The sequence below is a fragment of the Chiloscyllium punctatum genome, chromosome 3 (genome assembly GCF_047496795.1).
Source record: "Chiloscyllium punctatum isolate Juve2018m chromosome 3, sChiPun1.3, whole genome shotgun sequence".
In the NCBI taxonomy this organism is placed as follows: domain Eukaryota; kingdom Metazoa; phylum Chordata; class Chondrichthyes; order Orectolobiformes; family Hemiscylliidae; genus Chiloscyllium; species Chiloscyllium punctatum.
In genome coordinates this window covers 116529982-116549922 of record NC_092741.1, presented here as the reverse complement: position 1 = coordinate 116549922, position 19941 = coordinate 116529982, and the positions used below count along the sequence as shown (strand labels likewise).

At 40.3% G+C, this 19941-nt stretch overlaps 1 protein-coding gene across 2 annotated transcripts in view; it reads left to right on the top strand.

The window, feature by feature from the left end:
- The window catches only part of galnt2 (UDP-N-acetyl-alpha-D-galactosamine:polypeptide N-acetylgalactosaminyltransferase 2), a 109861-nt gene that overhangs the window by 7522 nt on the left and 82398 nt on the right, over positions 1 to 19941 (top strand). For both annotated transcript variants that reach the window (XM_072558883.1, XM_072558892.1), the window contains one exon: positions 13442 to 13535. In XM_072558883.1, coding sequence (XP_072414984.1) covers positions 13442 to 13535 — 94 coding nt within the window. The remainder of the gene's footprint in view (positions 1 to 13441; positions 13536 to 19941) is intronic.

Sequence of the window (19941 nt, the reverse complement as noted above, 5' to 3'; positions counted from 1 at the left end):
TCACTCAATCAGTGAGTGTCTGTAGTAAAGTTTAAGCCATTTACTGTTACACAATGAATGTTCTTAACCTTAACTGGCTTCACAGAATGAATGCTTTTCACCTTGTTAAACTGACCTTATATACAGAATGCTTCCAATATTGTTAAATGGCTCTACATTATGAATGCTTTTCCAACTTGTTAACCCATTACCCTGCCTCCAGCACCCCATTGTTAACTGTAAGTTCTTATCTGATCTGAGTCATGCTGAGCTGAACTTCTTGTTTCCCCAAAACTCAAAACTTCACTCTTACCCTACCTATTCATACCCGATACACACACACGCATTCTCATTCCCTCTTATCGTTTCATGATAACCACCTAGCTAGCACTCCCAGCTTTCATAAGACTCTGATAGCCAATATTTAAGCACATTATTGGTACAGAACATACAGTGATTATAACAACAAAAATTGCTAGTCCATTACAATAAATAGAATTTGAAGAATCCTCCCAAGTGGAAAAAAAAATTCATCAGTAAATCCACAGTTATTAGTGACCACTCCATCCCCTCCAAGTCGAGTGAAAATGAGTCCAGTTCTCCAAAATCTTCTTTAGTAAAGTCCAACCTGAAAACAAAATCCAGTCTGTCCTTCTGCATCACTCCATGGAGAAATCTGAATTCTTGGATAAGAGCAGTTAAATGCTTATCAAAACTGACGAGACTTCCATCCTTCCGGAGATGCTTCAGATGGAGGATACCAGCACATCTGAGCATGCAGTGCAGCTGCAGCAGCCACAGGCAGGGTGAACACAACATTCTTTCTGTTTCTGCTCCAGCTCTGCTGTTAAATAGAAAAAAGCCAACAGTCCTTGGTGATGTTAGCTTGATCAGTGAACCTTTATATCACTTAAGTGATTGAAAGACAAGGTAAAGCTCATGTAGTTTAATGTCCATAGGAAGGCCATTGTCAAAAAGCGCATAGACCTCCTCTTCACTTAGCTTTTTCACTTTTCATGCTCATGACTGGGAGCTGATTGAATCTGTTGGAACAGGTTGTGGAGGGATGGGCAGTGGTTCAAAGGCGTGCTTTACCTGTGAATGGAGAAACTCTCGAGAAGATGTTAGCTGCTGAAAGTATCTTTGCATTTCCTCTCTCCTTCCAACCTTGCTGTGGTGGTTATCAGTATGAAGACAGTCTCACATTTAACTACACTAAATTGTGTCTGCCTATTTCAGCATTCTTTGAAATCTTGAAGTCTGTTACTCTGTTCACTATTTATGACATTATCAAGTGTTGTACAATCAATAAATTTCTTTTAAATTGTATTGCCTAAACAATTCAATCAATTATAAACAACAATCAAACTCTCTGGGGACCCCATTCAGGTTATTCAAAAATTATTTTCCTTTAACAAATTAAGACTTGGCTAATGTCAAAGCTGTCAGGAAAAGTATTTGCAAAATCTAGAACAGCATGAAAACAAAATGTTTCCTGCACTTTAGCAATTGAAGAGGCAGCTTCAGTTCAGATTTAAATCTCATATTTGTGGGAAACAAATGTTGAATATTTTAAAATATGTTCTCCAAATGAAAACTTCCCAAATAAAACAGTTGAAATTACAGTGACAACTTTGGTAGAGATCAACATTCTTTGCATTTCCAATATGAAGGGGGCCAATGAAGTCTTAATAATAATTAACAGAACGGAAACAATTCAGCCTCAAGTTCTAATATTCTTTAGAAACATCAAACTCAAAATACACCTTTCTTTTTGTGGACAGTCTGCATTAAAAACTCAGCCGCAAAGATATTTTAATACAATATTCTCATCTGGCTAAAGCATGACTGCTGACCCAACTTTTTTTAAAAATATGCATTGTAGAATTTCAAACAAATCAGGGGCTGAAGGCACTCAATCAATTTCTTTTAAGCTTACAAGTTTGATAATTTGAAATTGTACAACATTATGTCCTTTTTAAATGTAAAAACAAAATCTGCCCTAATACATAGCCCACAAAGCCCACTGAATTGAGATCCTGATGCAAACAAGGCAAAACAGTTACTTAAAAGGATTTTCGAACCAGTATTTTAACAAATCAATGTTTTTAAACATCAAACACTCTCAGCATGGCACAATTTACATTGAAATTTCCTTTCCTCACCCAAATATTAGTGCAACCTTAATTTCAATATTTCTTGTTTTTTTTTTGCATCCCCTCACTGAAATTGCACTTATAAAAAGAGAAAGCCCTTCCAGCGGACTACACAGCACTGCAGTACAAGCCACTCTTCCCCCAGAACAAAGACTCGCAGAGCCTAAAATTTCGCCACTAGGGGGCTTTAACCCCTTTTTCACTTTACTCCACACAGGGGCTTGAACCCCACTTAAATATAGAGAACTCAAATCCACTTATACACAGAGAACTTGAATCTCGCTTAAAACCAGAAACTCGAACCTCAGCACAGCGCAGAGAACTCAAACCTCAATTACCCACCCCAGGGGAGTTGAATCTCAATCAAACACCCCCAGAGGACTCGAACCCCAGTATCGCACAGAGGACTCAATCCTCAATTACAACCCAACCCATATAGCGCAGCGGACTTGAACCTCTGTTTGTCAGCGCACTTGTGGAACAGTGTCTCTTGTCTGAACTAATTACCATTCGAGGAGTCTGTAGAATAGACAGCAATCGATCGAGGGATTTGTCTCTGGTGCACAGGAATATCGAGAGGAACCAAGATTTAAAATCTTACTTTGTGGGTCCGTCCATTTTGAGACACTGATGTTCCGAGCGGCCACTGACACTGTCCGATCGTAACTATTCATTTGGATCCTGCCGACTGTGCCAACATTGGAATGATATAGTATGTAAGGTCAGTTTAACAAGGTGAAAAGCATTCATTATGTGAAGCCAGTTAAGGTTGAGAACATTCATTGTGTAACAGTAAATGTCTTAATCTTTACTGTTGACACCCGCTGATTGTAACGGTCACCCAATCGATATGTATGTTGCCTTATCAGAATGATCCTCCCTGTAAAATTACTATATAGAGTCATAGAGATGTACAGCATGGAAACAGATCCTTCAGAGCAATGTGTCCATGCCGAGAAGATTTCCCAACCAAATCTAGTCCCACCTGCCAGCACCTGGCCCATATCCCTCCAAACCCTTCCTATTCATATACCTATCCAAATGCCTTTTAAATGTTGCAATTGTACCAGCCTCCATCACCTCTCTGGCAGCTCATTCCATACACTTACCACCCTCTGCATGAAAAAGTTGCCCCTTAGGAGGGAGAGTAGAACTGCACACAATATTCCAAAAGTGGCCTAACCAAAGAATTAAACTCCATCTGCCACTTCTCAGCCCATTGGCCCATTTGATCAAGATCCTGTTGTAACCTGAGGTAACCTTCTTTGCTCTCCACTGCACCTCCAATTTTGGTGTCATCTGCAACCTTGCTAACTATACATCTTATGCTCACATCCAAATCATTTATATAAATGATGAAAAGTAGTGGACCCAGCACCGATCCTTGTGGCACTCCACTGGTCATAGGCCTCCAGTCTGAAAAACAACCTTCCACCACCACCCTTTGTCTTTGAGCCAGTTCTCTATCCAAATGGCTAGTTCTCCGTGTATTCCATGAGATCTAACCTTGCTAACCAGTGTCCCTCTGGGAACCTTGTCAAACGCCTTACTGAAGTTCATATAGATCACATCTACTGCTTTGCCCTCACCAATCCTCTTTGTTACTGCTTCAAAAAACTCAATTTAGTTTATAAAACATGATTTCCCAAGCACAAAGCCATGTTGACTATTCCTAATCAGGTCTTGCCTTTCCAAATACAGGTACATCCTGTCCCTCAGGGTTCCCTCCAACAACTTGCCACCACCGACGTCAGACTCACTGGTCTATAGTTCCCTGGCTTGTCCTTACCACCCTTCTTAAACAGTGGCATCAACCTCCAGTCTTCCGCCACCTCACCTGTGACTATCAATGATGCAAATATCTCAGCAAGAGGCCCAGCAATCGTTTCCCACAGAGTTCTAGGGTACACCTGATCATGTCCTGGGGATTTATCCACCTGCATGCGTTTCAAGACATCCAGCACTTTATTCTCTGTAATCTGGACATTTTTCAAGATGTCACCATCTATTTCCCTACATTCTATATCTTCCATGTTCTTTTCCACAGTAAATACTGATGCAAAATACTCATTTAGTATCTCCCCCATTTTCTGCGGCTCCACACAAAGGCCGCCTTGCTGATCTTTGAGGGGGCCATATTCTCCCTCTAGTTAGCCTTTTGTCCTTCATGTATTTGTAAAAACCCTTTGGATTCTCCTTAATTTTATTTGCCAAAGCTATCTCATGACCCCTTTTTGCTCTCCTGATTTCACTCTTAAGTATACTCCTACTGCCTTAATACTCTTCTAAGGATTCACTCGATCTATCCTGTCTATACTTTACATATGCTTCCTTCTTTTTCTTAACCAAACCCTGCAGTCCTCACTTTCTCCTAATTATCTGCCAAACCCTTGTATAAGAGGTTATTGTGTAAAATCAAAGCCAATAGAATTGGTGAAAATATGGGCATGGATTCAGAATTGGTTAGCAGGCAGAAAACTGTATGTGAATAAATTGGTCATTTTCAATGTAGAAAGTGGAATATGCAGGGATATCAACTGTTCACAAAATGTTTCAATGATTTGGATAAGAGAATCAAGTATAATATTTCAAAGCTTGCTGATGGTACAAAGTTAGGTGGGGAGGTAGATGTAAAATGACTTCAGGGTGATGGAGGGCTTGTGCTTGAAAAGTCGATTCTCCTCCTCAGATGCTGCCTGACTGGCTATGCTTTTCCAACGCTACACTCTCGACTCTGGTCGCCAGCATCTGCAGTCCTTACTTTCTCCTAATTATCTGGTGGGTACAGTATACCGTGGATAAATGTGAAGTTAACCACTTTAGTAGAAAAACAGAATGGCAGAGTATTATTTAAATGGTATTAGATTGGGAAGAGTTGATGTACAAACAAACTTGAGTGTTCTGGTACACCAGTCATTGAAAGCAAACATTTGGCTGCAGCAAGCATTTGGGAAGACAAGTGGTTTGATGGCCATCATTGCAAGAGGGTTTGAATACAGTAGCAAAATAAGTATTATTACAGCTGTACAGGACCTTGGTGAGACCAAATCTGGAGTATTGCATGCAGTTTAGACTCTGTAATAGAAAAGATGTACTTGCCATAAAGAGGTAGTAGTGAAGATTCACCAGACTGATTTCTGGGATGGCTGGTTTATCTTATGAGAGATTGGGTTGACTGAGCCTGTAGTCACTTGAATGAGAGGGGACTTCATTAAAATGTATACAATTCTGACATGGCTGGCTGCAAGGATAATGTTTTATCTGGATAATGTTTTAGCTGCAGAGTACAGAACAAGGAGTGTGACAGTTTCAGGATATGTGGCAGGTCATTTCGGACTGAGATGAGAAAGGTCTTCATACCATGGGTGATGAATCTGAAATTTTCTACCACAGAAGGGCTATTGGAGGTGAAGACAATGACTATTTTTAAGGAAGAAGCTAAAGATGTCAGGGATATGGGGAGAATGTGGGAATTTCATGTTCAGAAAGAGAATCAGACATGATTATGTTTGATAGCAGAATGAGCTCAATGGGCAAAATGGCTTAATTCTGCTCCTACATTTGTTGTTTCTAATTAGCACCCATTCCTAGTTGCAGCAATAGTGCTTCATTTCACTGAGGTGTTTTTACAGTTTGATACTGGGAAATCCATAAGGAACCTTTAGAAGGAAGTTTACAGTCAACCATCTTGGTGTTGTAGTGGAATTCTAGACTAGATAAAGATGACAAGTTCTCTTCTGTAAAGGGCATGAATGAACCAGTTGAGTTTTAATGACAACCCTATAGTTTTTATCACTTTACTGAATTTTTAATTCCAAATAACCTTCAGGACTTGAGAATACAAATATAAACTGATTCTTAATAGATTGAATGGCCATCTGTGACATTACAAATCTGTGACTCCAGCATAGTGCTGAGCTTGGTTAGACTGCACCTGGAGTACATTTGTGCAATTTTGGCATCCTTACCTCATGAAGTATACCATTGTCACAGAGGGAGTGCAAAGAAGGTTCACCAGACTTGTTGCCTGGATGTCAGGGCTGTCCTTCGAAGAGAGATTGGGCAGACGAAGGCCTGTGTCCTCTAGAGTTTTGAAAATGAGAAATGATCTCCTTGAAATCTGCTTAAAAACAGAGACAGGGTAGGTGCAGGTTTGGGGTTTATAGAACCAGGGACACAATTTAAAGTAAGTGGGATGTCACTCAGAACTGAAATGAGGAGAATTTTGTTTACTCAGATGGTTGTGTATTTTTGGGATTCTCTAACCCAGTCAGCTGTGAAAACCCAGTCATTGAACATGTTCAAGGTGGAAATTGATAGAGTCATAGAGTTGTCCAGTATAGAAACAGACCCTTCGGTCCAACTCATCTGCACCAACCAGATAGCCTAAACTGGTCTAGTTCCATTTGCCAGTATTTGGCTCGTATCCCTCTCAACTCTTCCTATTCATGTATTTTCAACTACCAGAGGCATGAAGCATTATGCAGAGATATATTTCCCTCCCCACCTCTATCCGCTTTCCGTAAAGACCGTTCCCTTTGCGACTGCCTTGTCAGGTCCACCCACCCTCCCCTCCCGGCACCTTCATCTGCCATTGCATGAATTCCAAAACCTGTGCCCACATCTCCCCCTTCATTTCTGTCCAAGGCCACAAAGGAGCCTTCCACATCTATCAAAGTTTCACCTGCACTTCCACATGTCATTTACTGTATCGGTTGCACCCGACGCAGTCTTCTCTACAATGGGGAGACAGCACGCCTACCTGCAGAGCGCTTCAGAGGACATCTCCAGGAAATCTGCATCAACCAACCCCACCGCCCTATGGCTGAACACTTCAAACCCCTCTCCCACTCCGCTGAGGACATGCAGGTCCTGGGCCCCCTCCATCGCCACTCCCTTACTACCTGACGCCTGGAGGAAGAACAGCTCATCTTCCGCCTTGGGACCCTCCAACCCCAAGGCATCAATGTGGATTTCACCAGTTTCCTCAATTTACCTCCCCCCACCTTATCCCACTTCCAAACTTCCAGCTCAGCACCACCCTCATCACCTGTCCCACCTGTCCATCTTCCTTCCCACCTATACACTTCACCCTGCCCTCTGATCTATCATCTTTACCCTCACCTCCATCCACCTACTGTGCTGTCATCTACCGTCCCCCTAGCCCACCCCCCTCCTATTTATTTCTCCACTTCTGAGGCTCCCAGCCTCATTCCTAATAAAGGGCTTTTGCCCGAAATGTTGATTTTCCTGCTCTTCAGATGCTGCCTGCCCTACTGTGCTTTTCCAGCATGAAAAGCATTATGAAGCTAGAAATCTCATATCACCAGATTATAATCCAACAGGTTTAATTGGAAGCACACTAGCTTTCGGAGCGACGTTCCTTCATCAGGCGTTGCTTGGAAAGCTAGTGTGCTTCCAATTAAACCTGTTGGACTATAACCTGGTGTTGTGTGATTTTTAACTTTGTACACCCCAGTCCAACACTGGCATCTCCAAATCATTATGAAGCTAGTGTGGGTAAAAATCGTTGAAGTGTTCAATCAACTATGATCATATTAAATGGCAGAATAGGCTTGATAGGCTGAACAGTGTTCCTCTAAAACAACAAAAGGTATGATTGCCATATTTGCTGATGAGACAAAAGCAGCTAGGAAAGTTAGTTTTGAAGAGGGTTTGGAAGGCTACAGAAAGAGAGGGAGGGAGGTTAAGTGAGTGGGCAAGGATCTCGCAAATGTAATGTAGGAAAATGCCATTTTGTCAAGAAGAATAAAGTAGTATCATATTGTGAAAGATTAGATTAGATTACTTACAGTGTGGAAACAGGCCCTTCGGCCCAACAAGTCCACACTGCCCTGCCGAAGCGCAACCCACTCATATCCCTACATCTACCCCTTACCTAACACTACGGGCAATTTAGCATGGCCAATTCACCTAACCTGCACATCTTTGGACTGTGGGAGGAAACCGGAGCACCCGGAGGAAACCCACGCAGACACTGGGAGAACGTGCAAACTCCACACAGTCAGTTGCCCGAGGCAGGAATTGAACCCGGGTCTCTGGCGCTGTGAGGCAGCAGTGCTAACCACTGTTAGAAAGGTTAGAGAACTCTGATGCGGAGGTATCTGGTATCCTAGTACATGATTTGCAAAAGTCTGAAATAAACAACAATTAATTAGGAAAGCTAATGGAATATTATTATCTATTTCTGGGGGAACTCAGACGTAGGGAGGCTATGCTACAGTTATACAGGGCACTGGATAGACTGCATCTGGAGTATTTTACAAAGTAGGAGAAGGTGAGGACTGCAGATGCTGGAGATCAGAGTCGAGAGTATTAGAACATAAAAACTAGGAGCAGAAATAGGCCATTCAGTATATCATGGCTGATCCTCTTTCTAAATACCAAAATCCTACTTTTTCCCCATATCTCTTGATGCCTTTAATAGCTTAAAAAAATTCTTTTTTGAAAATACTCCTTGACACAGCCTCCACAGCCAATGTAGCAAATCCACAGTATGCCTAGCAATTTCACGACTGAAAGACCGCAATTGAGACACTGCAGCATTCCCTCAGTACTGGCAATGGAAACAACATGCTGTTGCTCAAGTCTGTGAAACTCCTATCTTATGACTCAGACATAGGTGTTACTTCTGAGCAATGGCTAATGCATTTGTGTGCAATGTCATAGTACCATCATTCTGCAATGATGTTCACCTAAAGCTTCTCTGTGAAGCTACAAAAATATAGATTAACTTGATCAACTGTTAAACTAGTCTTTCTGGTTGGTTGTAGAATCCCATTCACTAAAGGCAAAATAATCAAAACTGTTGCACTTCCTAAGTTTGCGGGAACAACTCAGATGCCACCTTAAAAATAAAACAACTTATAAAATTGCTCATTTTGCTCAAAGTTTTTGCTGGTTTTCAATTTTTTTTTGTACTATTTTTATACAGTACCGCAAAAGGTTTCATGACTACCCATGTTTCTTGATGACATCACGTGAATCACCACTTTCACAATCTATTGTCAACATTTACAATGAAAACTCCCTATGTAAACACTTATAATGGAAAAAACCCATTAAGCAAGTGTTGACATTTGAACACAAGCTGAACAAGTTGGTTAAGAAATATCTACAAAATGACTGCCTCATGCGCCTGGCAGGCTGTAGTTAGGCCTTAGATCACAGAACCTACATCTGCCTGCCATTTACTTCAATCTATTATTTTATTCCTTTTTTAATATTTAAAAATAAAAAAACATTGTTTTTGCCCCAAACTGTCCCATGCTCCCATGTCTTCCTCAGAAATACTTTACATAGAACCACAGAAATGTTATGTACAATAGGAGGTCTTTCAGCCTATCGTTCTGCACCAGCTGTCCAAATCAACAACAAGACTTCATGGCCATTCTCCTGCCTTTTACCTGTACCTTTGCACATTGCATCTATTCACATAATCATCCACTATTTTCACAATGGAATCAGCCTAGAACTCTTCCTGAAGCCCCTTATTATTTCACCTTTCTTTAGTGTTAGACTCGAAATGTTAACACTTTTTCTCCCTACAGGTGCTCCCTAGCTGCTGAGTATGTCCAGTTCTTTCTGATTATTAGTGCTGCAGCTGCAATTGCAATGAATCTTCTGTATATTGCGACAGGATATTTAAATTACTTATTTGAAGCCAGTTTACTAAGAAGGTTGTGTTCTGTCTGTGTATGTTATTTAGCATACACAATGATGTGGAGTAAATCTGAATCTGAATCTGAATCTAGAAACGGTATTGATCTCTACTGTAAATTTTCAATTCCCATCTATACATGAACATAAACCAGACAAGCAAATGAATTCATTGCTGGAGCAAGCCTTTTTTTTTTGTTAAATAAATTATTTACCATGGTTTAACAATATTGTCCGTTTGGTGACACTGACATGCACTTGCTTTAAGTACTGATTACAGAATGAACATAGTTGTTCTGTATGTTTTAGATGATGCTCAGGGCTAAGATTATGAGCTTGCTGAAACTGCTTTAAGTAGGGAGTCTGTAAAATGGTAGTACATCACCTGGGGGAAGAGATGAGGAACTTGTGAATCTTGTTCACCTATTTTGGCTGGGGAGCTTACATCCCAATAGCCTCAATATTGACTTCACCAGCTTGAAACTCCCTCCATCCCTAGCCTTATCCCCGCAGCAACAAACTACTGTAGATCAGCTATGGAGAATTCTTCACAATGGGACTCTAGCAGCTCCTCGATCTCCTCTGTCTCCACTTCTTCAAATCCTACTTGCTTCGCAAGAGTGACACAAATTTTTTTGATTGCTGGAAGTGCCTCTGATGGTTCAATGCTTTTAAAATCATGAAGATAATCAGGGAGAAGCTTCTGCCAAACTGCATGCAAGCAGTCCATACTGACATCACTTCAGGCCTCCACAATGAGTAAAGAGCATTCTTAATATTAAAGCTCTTCCAAAATTGAAGAACTCTGTCCTCATTATTCTCCTCAGTTGCTGCAATCAGCTTCTTGAATGTGCATCTTAAATAATAAGATTTAAAAGCTATTTTACCCTGGTCCATGGATTGAATGAGAGAGGTTGTGTGCAAAGGTAGAAATAGCACTTTGATGTTTTCAGAAAGCTCACCAATGGTGGGAGGTGGGCTTGGTGCAACCTCTAGAATGAGGAAAATCTTGAAATCCAAATTTTTTTTCTTCTGCATAATTTCTAAAAACATCTTCAGACATCAATAATAAGGTCAGAAAACATTTGCTTTGTTGTCCAAGTTCTTTTGCTTGATCTGAAGTAAACATCTAGATTGGAATTATGGTGACCTTTCAAGGCTTGCTGGTTGGCAGAGTGGTACACCAACATAGGCCTAAGCTTTAAGTCTCCATTACCTTTGGCATCCAGCAACCTTGTCATACGATCCTTTACGACCTTAAATCCTGGAGCTTGTGCTTCATTCTTCGAAATGTAGGTTCTGGATTGCATTTGCTTCCAGTATAAACCTTTCGTGTCCAAATTGAAGATTTTTCCCCGGGTACAACAGAGTGTTACAAGGGGACATAAATTTAAGGTGAAGGGTGGAAGGTATAGGGGAGATGTCAGGGGTGGGTTCTTTACCCAGAGAGTGGTGGGGGCATGGAATGCGCTGCCCGAGGGAGTGGTAGAGTCAGATTCATTGGCGACCTTTAAGCGGCATTTGGATAGGTACATGGATGGGTGCTTAATCTAGGATAGAAGTTCGGCACAACATCGTGGGCCGAAGGGCCTGTTCTGTGCTGTATTGTTCTATGTTCTATGTTCTATATAGCCTCCTTCCTCAATCAATTTTTTTCACCAGGGGAGGAAATGACAGCATAAGCTCCTTGTCTGCACTGGCAGGTTTGCCACATAACCTACGTTCGGAAAGGCATAGCGGCTCTTAAATCCAGAAAATCAGGCTCTACTAGCACTGCAGGCAGGCACATCTGCAGGATTTTCAGCTTTTTTTCCTTAGATCCTTATAAATCAATAAGCCTTCGTGTTTTGTGGTGAAAAAGGTGGTCCCAGATCGCTTTTTCGATTGATCTTTTATCCACACAGTTAGAAGCCGCTCCATCTCCTCAAGTTCCTTTATTCGTGATCTCGCAGACTTGCCAGCACTCCGATTTGTCGAGCAATGCAGCTTGCTTTAATTCTTTCTGCATTGTCTCTAATGGTGTGTAGCGTAGACTCCTTTATTCCTGTTGCACGAACAATATCACATGCTCTTTCATTACACTGAAAATGCTTTATTACATCTAGCTTCTGTTCAAGTGTTACTGCCTTTCTTTTATAGTCGCCGCCTGCAGTGTTTTCACCTGGATGCTTCCTGTCGACATTCTTGGGAGATCAGGAAGAAAAATGACCGAAAATCACTGAGTATAATACTGTACCTTTCACGAAGCACTTTACCATAAAGAGCGCAAGCTGACTGACCATGTCATGTCAACACAGAGTCCAGTCTTCTGTGCACTGTGATACCTAGTACTGGGGAAGGAATTACATAACAACCAACCTGAATTTGTGTTTTTTAAAAACTGTTCTTCAATTCAACAATTGCATTACAGCCAAATCGGTTTGACGAAACGCACGTTATGGGAGAATGACCTGTATCGTACCTTGGTCAGACCACATCTGGAGAATGTGCAGTTTATTACACCATAGCTTCCTCATTCCTGACAGCCTTTGTTATTCTTTATTTTTGGCACATGATTTAATTACCCAAACGTCATAGTATTTAAAGATAACACACTTTAAGTTAGCAACAAATGTTTCTTCTTAAAGTAACTGACTTTATGTAGACACAAAGCCAGCATCCTAAACATACCTTTCACAGACTGGTGAGGCTATATGTTGTATGTGCACAAAGCTGAAAGGTTTTAACAAGGTAGATGCTAACTTTTTTACTGTTCCTCGGATCTCAATCTCGGGTGTAAATTTAAAACCTGATGCAATTTTCATGGTACATTTTGCTCATATGTTAGCTCTTCAATATATGTAGCCTTAAGATTGAAATTCCACATTCATTTCCAAGTATTTAATTGCCTTAGGTTTTCCTGGCTCCTAGCTAGTTGAGTATACCTTTGTTGAGAGGTATAAAACTCTTTGCAGTTTCCGGCCACTACCTCCATTGTGGGCCATTAGGTTGAATTATCCTCCCCCTTCCCTGTTGCAGCCTCTTTCTTCACTCCATTTTTTTGTCAGTGTCTTTTATTCTTCATGTCATCCTCTTTCCCTCAACTACCTTTGCAATATATCCTTGTCCCTTACACCCTTTCAGTCTGCCCTCCTTCCTTTATCTCTTTCAGCCTCTTTCTCCCCAATCAATTCAACAGCCTCGCCTCCCCCCATTTCCTTTGGACCTTCGTGTCTCTCCAAACAAAGGCCCTACCCGCTGACCTAGCAGGTATTCTCTTGTATCTTGAGCTCTGAGGCATAGTCTCAGCATGAGAGGCTAATTGTTTCATACACAGATGAGGATAAATTTCTATATTTAGAATTCTCCACTCCAAAGATTGTATATGCTCAACTGTTGAAGGCTGAGTTAGATATAATTTTAATTTCTCAGAATGATATGAGGAGCAGATAAGCTATGTTAATATGAAATGGTGGTGCAAGCTTGAGGAGCCAGATGGTTTTCTGTCCCTACTTCTGAAGCTTTTACGAGCACTTGGAAGTAATTTTAGTGTGTAACAGATGTTCAAATTGAGTGTTTTAGATGCTTGCACAATGTAATACTGCTACTTTTACAGTCCCCTCACTGTTCATGATTTTGTTTTGTAGGATGAGTGGAACTCTATAGATCCAGATAAGAGAAAGAATGGTCAGAACAGTAAAGCAGAAGGACAAGCACAGAGTATGGAGACATTGCCACCTGGTACGTAAAAGTAGCTGAAACTCTACAACAATACGATGGTGAAAACCTGGTGTGGAGGAGACATGCATTTTGCCTGGTGTTGACCTTTATAATAAATAAATCTTGGAGAGGGTTCCATGGAGTGAGTTTTGGGGATGAACACAAAGACTTCTCTAAAATGTTAGTTATTAATTGACTTGGGTTCACAGGAGTTTCCTAGGATAGCGTCATAGGCCAAACCATTTTCAGCAACCATCAATGATCTTCAACCATAAAATCAGAAATGGAGTTGTTGGCTGACAATTGCATAGTAGTCAGCACCATTTGTGGCTCCTGAAAAAGTTACAGTAATGTGTTGTTATGTGCAACACCATTGATCAAAAGTTTAAGTGGATTCATCATGCAAATACTGACACTATAAGAGCAGTTCAAAGACTGTGGCAAATAAATCATCTTCATACATCACCTACCCTCAACACGGCTTGTCTGTAATTCCCAATTAATCAATAATGAATGTTAAGGAATGCTGTCCACTTGCCTGGATGAGGACAGCTCCAACAACACTCAAAACGCTCAACATCACCTAGGTCAATGTAATCCCCTGTTTGACACCCTATCCACCACCTTCAATATACTCCCTCCACATATAGTGGAAGCAGTGCCTACCATTTGGAAAGTATATTGCAGCAACTCATTAAGCCTCCTTTGACAATGCCTTCCATACCTGTGACTTGCACCTGGACATTCCCCTTCAAACTACACACCATCATAGCTGTTCCTTTCCTTGATCCGAAGGCCTGAGCACTCTTCCTAAAAGCAATGTGGCCTTATATGCACTACATGGATTGCAACAATTGAAGAAGGTGACTTACCAGCAAGTAAGTCAAGTCCTAGACTGCATTTATTTTACCATATTTGCAGAGGTGTTTTAAAGCCTCCTTAACAAGCAAACTCACATTTGCCTGAATGCAATTGATGTTTGGATATAATGGTTATGACTATCTTTGATGGACAGATGGTATGCTCCACACATTTGACTGTGGTCAGTTTGAGCTCAAGTAGCAGTAATTGAATAGTTTAGATAGTTTGCAGAACAGATTACGATTTGAATACTATGGTTTGAGTACATATTTAAAGATTGTATTCAGAAAATAGTGACCATGACATCCAAGGGATATGGTGATGGAGCAGGAAATTGGTATTGAGGTAGATGATCAGCCATGATCTAATTGAATGGCGAATAATCTTGACAGACTGAATGACGTTCTCCTAAGCCTGTGTTCTTAAAATGGATGGAATTTTTGTTTGTATGTTTTGGGTAGATTAATCTATTTTTCTATTTTATGTAAATATTCATTAATTGTTAATATTTCATATTACTCCAGTTCATACTGGAGTGCATTAGTCAATGCACTTGTCACATAATATCTCTTTGTGATTGCAAAGTTATTTTCTCACCTTGTTCTCCTTCCATTTGTTTTGTCCTTTCTGAATGATTTGGTCCTTGGCGTTTTAACCCCCCAAATGACTGGTTTCTGTTGTTCTCATTGTAGTAGCTTTATCATATGTTTCCCACTCTGTCATTTTTTTTTCATGTTCTCTTGCTGCAAATTGTAAGATTAATAGTTTTTTTTTCTTTTTTTTACCCTTTTTTATCCCTGCTTTTTAAAAATTCAGACAATTACATTTTAGGTATATGTTAAATGTAGTATGGCAGGTTTGTGAAATACTTAATTCCTTTGAGAGAATTTTATCTCTATTAAATGGAATTTGATACTGGCAAGTATTTCATCCCTCCCCACTCTCCAGAGCAAAATGAGAATTGTATGATACAAATACACTTAGTGATATTCAGGAAATCCACAAGTCATCCAATTTCACAAATGCTCGGCTAAAATATGGAAACACTATTAAATGTGTGAGACAAAGAACAGTGAATCCAAAGAAAAGACAAATATTGATCTCCTGTAAATGGAACAATTGCAGGAAATCTGTTGCGAAACTGAAGCTTGTACTTTACTTGTGCGCAGAATGGATCAGTAATTACGAATGTTTAATTGATCATTACCTGCTTCAGTTCTCCATGGCAAATTGGCCTTTTAATGTTTGCTGACAATTAAAGAAACTAAACCAGGAGTTCTATATACAGGAATCTGTAATGAAGTGCTTATAATCTAGGGTGACAAATAGCACTTGTCACTGAGAGCTTTTGTGTAGCGGTTATTTCCAGTTTATCTGAGACAAAGTTTGCAAACTGAGGTCTTACTTTTGAACTTTCCTAAACAAAATTACATATTTAATTGCAATAAATTAATCAAATAATAATTGACATCTGTCACTGGGTAGCACACTGGAAATAAAACCCCACTATTCATGGAGTCTACACAGAAGTTAATGCATTTTATTAAAGTATGCAAAATTCCCTAACAAACCTGTCTTTTAAAACCTAGGTTAGCACAAAGTACTAACCAGGTTTCTATATGTTACAAGAGTTATGATTTACAGGTATTACAAATAAATAGATCCTGAGCAACTTTTCCCATGTCCTTACCCCACGTCCCACATGCCCATATACCCATATATAACATCATCATAGTGATTGCACCTTTCCTATTCCTGAGTTCTACCTGTATGCCTTGCTTGCATGAGCCCCCAAAATGTCCTGATTTAGTGCATCTGTGACATTTTCCTTAATCAGGAATGCAACTCTCCAAATCCTCTTACGTCCCTCTCTATTATGCCTGAAACTTCTCAATACTGGAACATTGAGATGTCAGTCCTGTACTTTTCTCAACCAAGTTTCTGCAATGGTTACAACATCGTAGTTCCATGTACTAATCCAGGCTGTAAACTCATCTGCCTTAACCATTATACTCCATGCACTGAAATAAATACACATCAGATTGCCCGTTCAGCTGTGACCATTAACCTAGTCCTGCCTGTACTTGCATCTAAAAAGGGGAGATGTTAAGTAGGTTGTATGATTCTAGAGTTGGGAAGGGCTTACTTCACCGATTGAGCAGAGGTTATTCACAGTAAAGTGGATTCACGTAGTAATGGGTAAAATGTTGGAAGTTCACTGGTGAGTGTTCAAAAAAGAATTCAATGCACTACAGAACAAAAAAATGTGACTGTAAGAGCTGCTCCTTTTCTCGAGGTTTTTTAGGTGATGAAAGTGACTTCCTCGAATTCCAGGAGCAGCAATTCCTGTTTTATAAATTGTTTTGGAAACATGGTGCCACTATTTAAGAAAGGTGGTAAGGAAAAGCCAGGGAATTGTAGACTGGTGAGACTAACATCGGCAGTGGACAAGTTGTTGGAGGGAATCCCGAGGAATAGAATTTACAGGCATTTGGAAAAGCAAGGACTGATTAGGGATAGTCAACATGGCTTTGTGTGTGGGAAATCATGTCTTATGAACTTGATTGAGTCTTTTGAAGATGTAACAAAGAGGATTGATGAGGCCAGAGCACGAGACATGATCTAAGTGGACTTCAGCAAGGCGTTTGACAAGGTTCCTCATTGGTAGATGGGTTAGCAAGGTTCGATCTCATGGAATACAAGGATAACTAGCCATTTGGATAGAGAACTGGCTTGAAGGTGGAAGACAGAGGGTGGTGGTGGAGGGTTGCTGTTCAGACTGAAGACCTGAGACCAGTGGTGTGCCACAAGGCTCAGTGCTGTGTCCACTTCGTTTTGTCATTTCTATTAATGATTTGAATATGAACACAGGACATATAGTTAATAAGTTTGCAGGTGACACCAAAATTGGAGGTGTAGTGAGCAGCGAAGAAGGTTGCCTCAGTGTACAACATGATCTTGATCAAATGGGCCAATGGGCTGAGGAGTGGCAAATGGAGTTTAATTTAGATAAATGTGAGGTACTACATTTTTAGAAAGGCAAATCAGGGCAGGACTTATACATTTAATGATAAGGTTCTGGCTAGTGTTGCTGAACAAAGAGATTGTGGAGTCCACGTTCATAGTTTAGATTGGATTAGATTGGATTCCCTACAGTGTGGAAACAGGCCCTTCGGCCCCACCAGTCCGCACCGACCCTCCGCAGAGTAGCCCACCCAGACCCATTTCCCTCTGACTAATATACCTAGCACTATGGGTAATTTAGCATGGCCCATTCACCTAACCTGCACATCTTTGGAGTGTGGGAGGAAACCAGAGCACCTGGAGGAAACCCACGTAGACACTGGGAGAATGAGCAAACTCCACACAGGCAGTCACCCGAGGTTGGAATCGAATCTGGGACCTTGGTGCTGTGAGCCAGCAGTGCTAACCACTGAGCCACTGTGCCGCCCCTTCCTTGAAACTGGAATGGCAGGTAGATATGATAGTGAAGAAGGCATTTGGTATGTTTTTTCTGGACAGAACATAGAATATAGGAGTTGGGAGGTCATGTGCCTGTATAGGACATTAGTTAGGCCACTTTTGAAATATTGTGTGCAATTCTGATCTCCCTCCTATCGAAAGGATGTTATGAAATTTGAAAGGGTTCAGAAAAGATTTGCAAGGATGTTGCCAGTGTTGAAGGATTTGAGCTACAGGGAGAGGCTGAATAGGCTGGGGCTATTTTCCCTAAAGTGTCAGAGACTGAGGGGTGACCTTATAGGTTTATAAAATCATGAGGGGCATGGATAGGGTAAACAGACAAGATCTTTTCCCTGGGATGGGGGAGTCCAGAACTAGGGGGCATAGGCTTAGGTTTAGAGGGGAAAAACTTAAAAGGTATATAAAGGGCGACTTTTTCACGCAGAGGGTGATGCATGTATAGAATGAGCTACCAGAGGAAGTGGTGGAGGCTGATACTTTTACAACATTTAAAAGGCATTTGGATGGATATATGAATAGGAGGGGTTTAGAGGGATATGGCCAAGTGCTAGCAAATGGGACTAGATTAGGTTGGGATATCTGGCATGGATGAGTTGGACCGAAGGGTCTGTTTCTGTGCAGTACATCTCTATAACTCTAAACTCATAACGTTAAGGGCTAAGACCTTCCCTTGCCAAAAAGCAGAATCAATCACTAAAGAAGTAAAAAGCAACATGAAGCAAGCTGAAGAATACAAAAATACAGAAAATAGCACAGAAGCTGGAGAATGAGTGTGATACAATGGATATTAAATGGTGACAAAGCTAGTGGTAAAAGCTACATAAAGGACTTGTGAAAAGAAATAAATAAGAGATATTAAAATAAACACAATAGTTTTTATGATTATGTTAAGAAAAAGAGGGTTGTCAGGATAATGAAAAGTGTTAGCACTGATACTGTTAGTGAACCTAAAGAAATGGCTGATGCATTTTCACTTTACATCAGTAGTGTCAGTGGAAAAGGTGATCTGTATGTTTGACATTCCAAGGAAATTAATATTGGACAGGGACTTAGCAAAATTAACGGAAGTAAAATAACAGTAATAAAGTAGATAAAAGCACTAAAAACTGTTAAATCTCAAGGATCAGATGATTTCCATTCCAGGATTTTTAAGGAAGTAAGTGAGACCATTGAAAATGCCCTGATTATGATAATCCAAAAGTTCGCTTCATTCAGGAACTATTTCTTTAAATTAGGAAATTGTGCATGTCACTGCAGTATTTAAGAATGATGAGAAAATTGGCGTAACATCTGTTGTTGAGAAATAGCTAGAAAGAATGAAGTCACTAAACAGTTTTGAGCAGTGAGGATGCATGTTAAAGATTGCATCATACATAATTATCGCATTTAAACTTTTGAACAGATAATTAAAATAATGTACAGTATAGGGGAAAAGCTGGGAATTAATTATTTGGATGATCCATTAAACCAAAGAACTCTTGGCCCCTCGGGTGAATTTAAAGATCCCATGGCACTATATATGAAGAAGAGCAGGAGAATTTTCTCTGCTATAAAAACAGAAAATACTGGAGGAACTCAGCAAGCCTGGCAGCATCTCTGGAAGAAAAGTAGAATTAGTGTTTCAAATCCAGTCACCTTCACCTCTTTATTTGGTCCTAATCATATTGCTGATTGTGGGGGCTTGTGCGCAAATTCACTGTCATGTTTCTTATGTTCTTAAATAACTACATTGTGAAAAGTACTTCATTGGTTATAATGTACTTTGGAACATTTGGAGGCTGTGAAGTGTATCAAGCAAATACAAGTCTTGTAATATTATTTCCTTGGTCTTCCAGAAAACATTTCATAAAGTTTCATTCACAGTGGAGATTATTAGCTTGTGAGACTGGAGGCAAATTATCAACCTAGTTAGGAACAGCAGGAGACAGAGTAGACATAATGGACATGTGCTCGAATTGACAGGATGCAACTAGTGAGGTTGTGTCAGCATCTGTGTTGGTGATTGAAGCAGGACCTATTCTTACTTCTTGGTAATTATAAAATGTCCTGCAAAACAATGAAGCAAAACTACAGTTCCAAAATG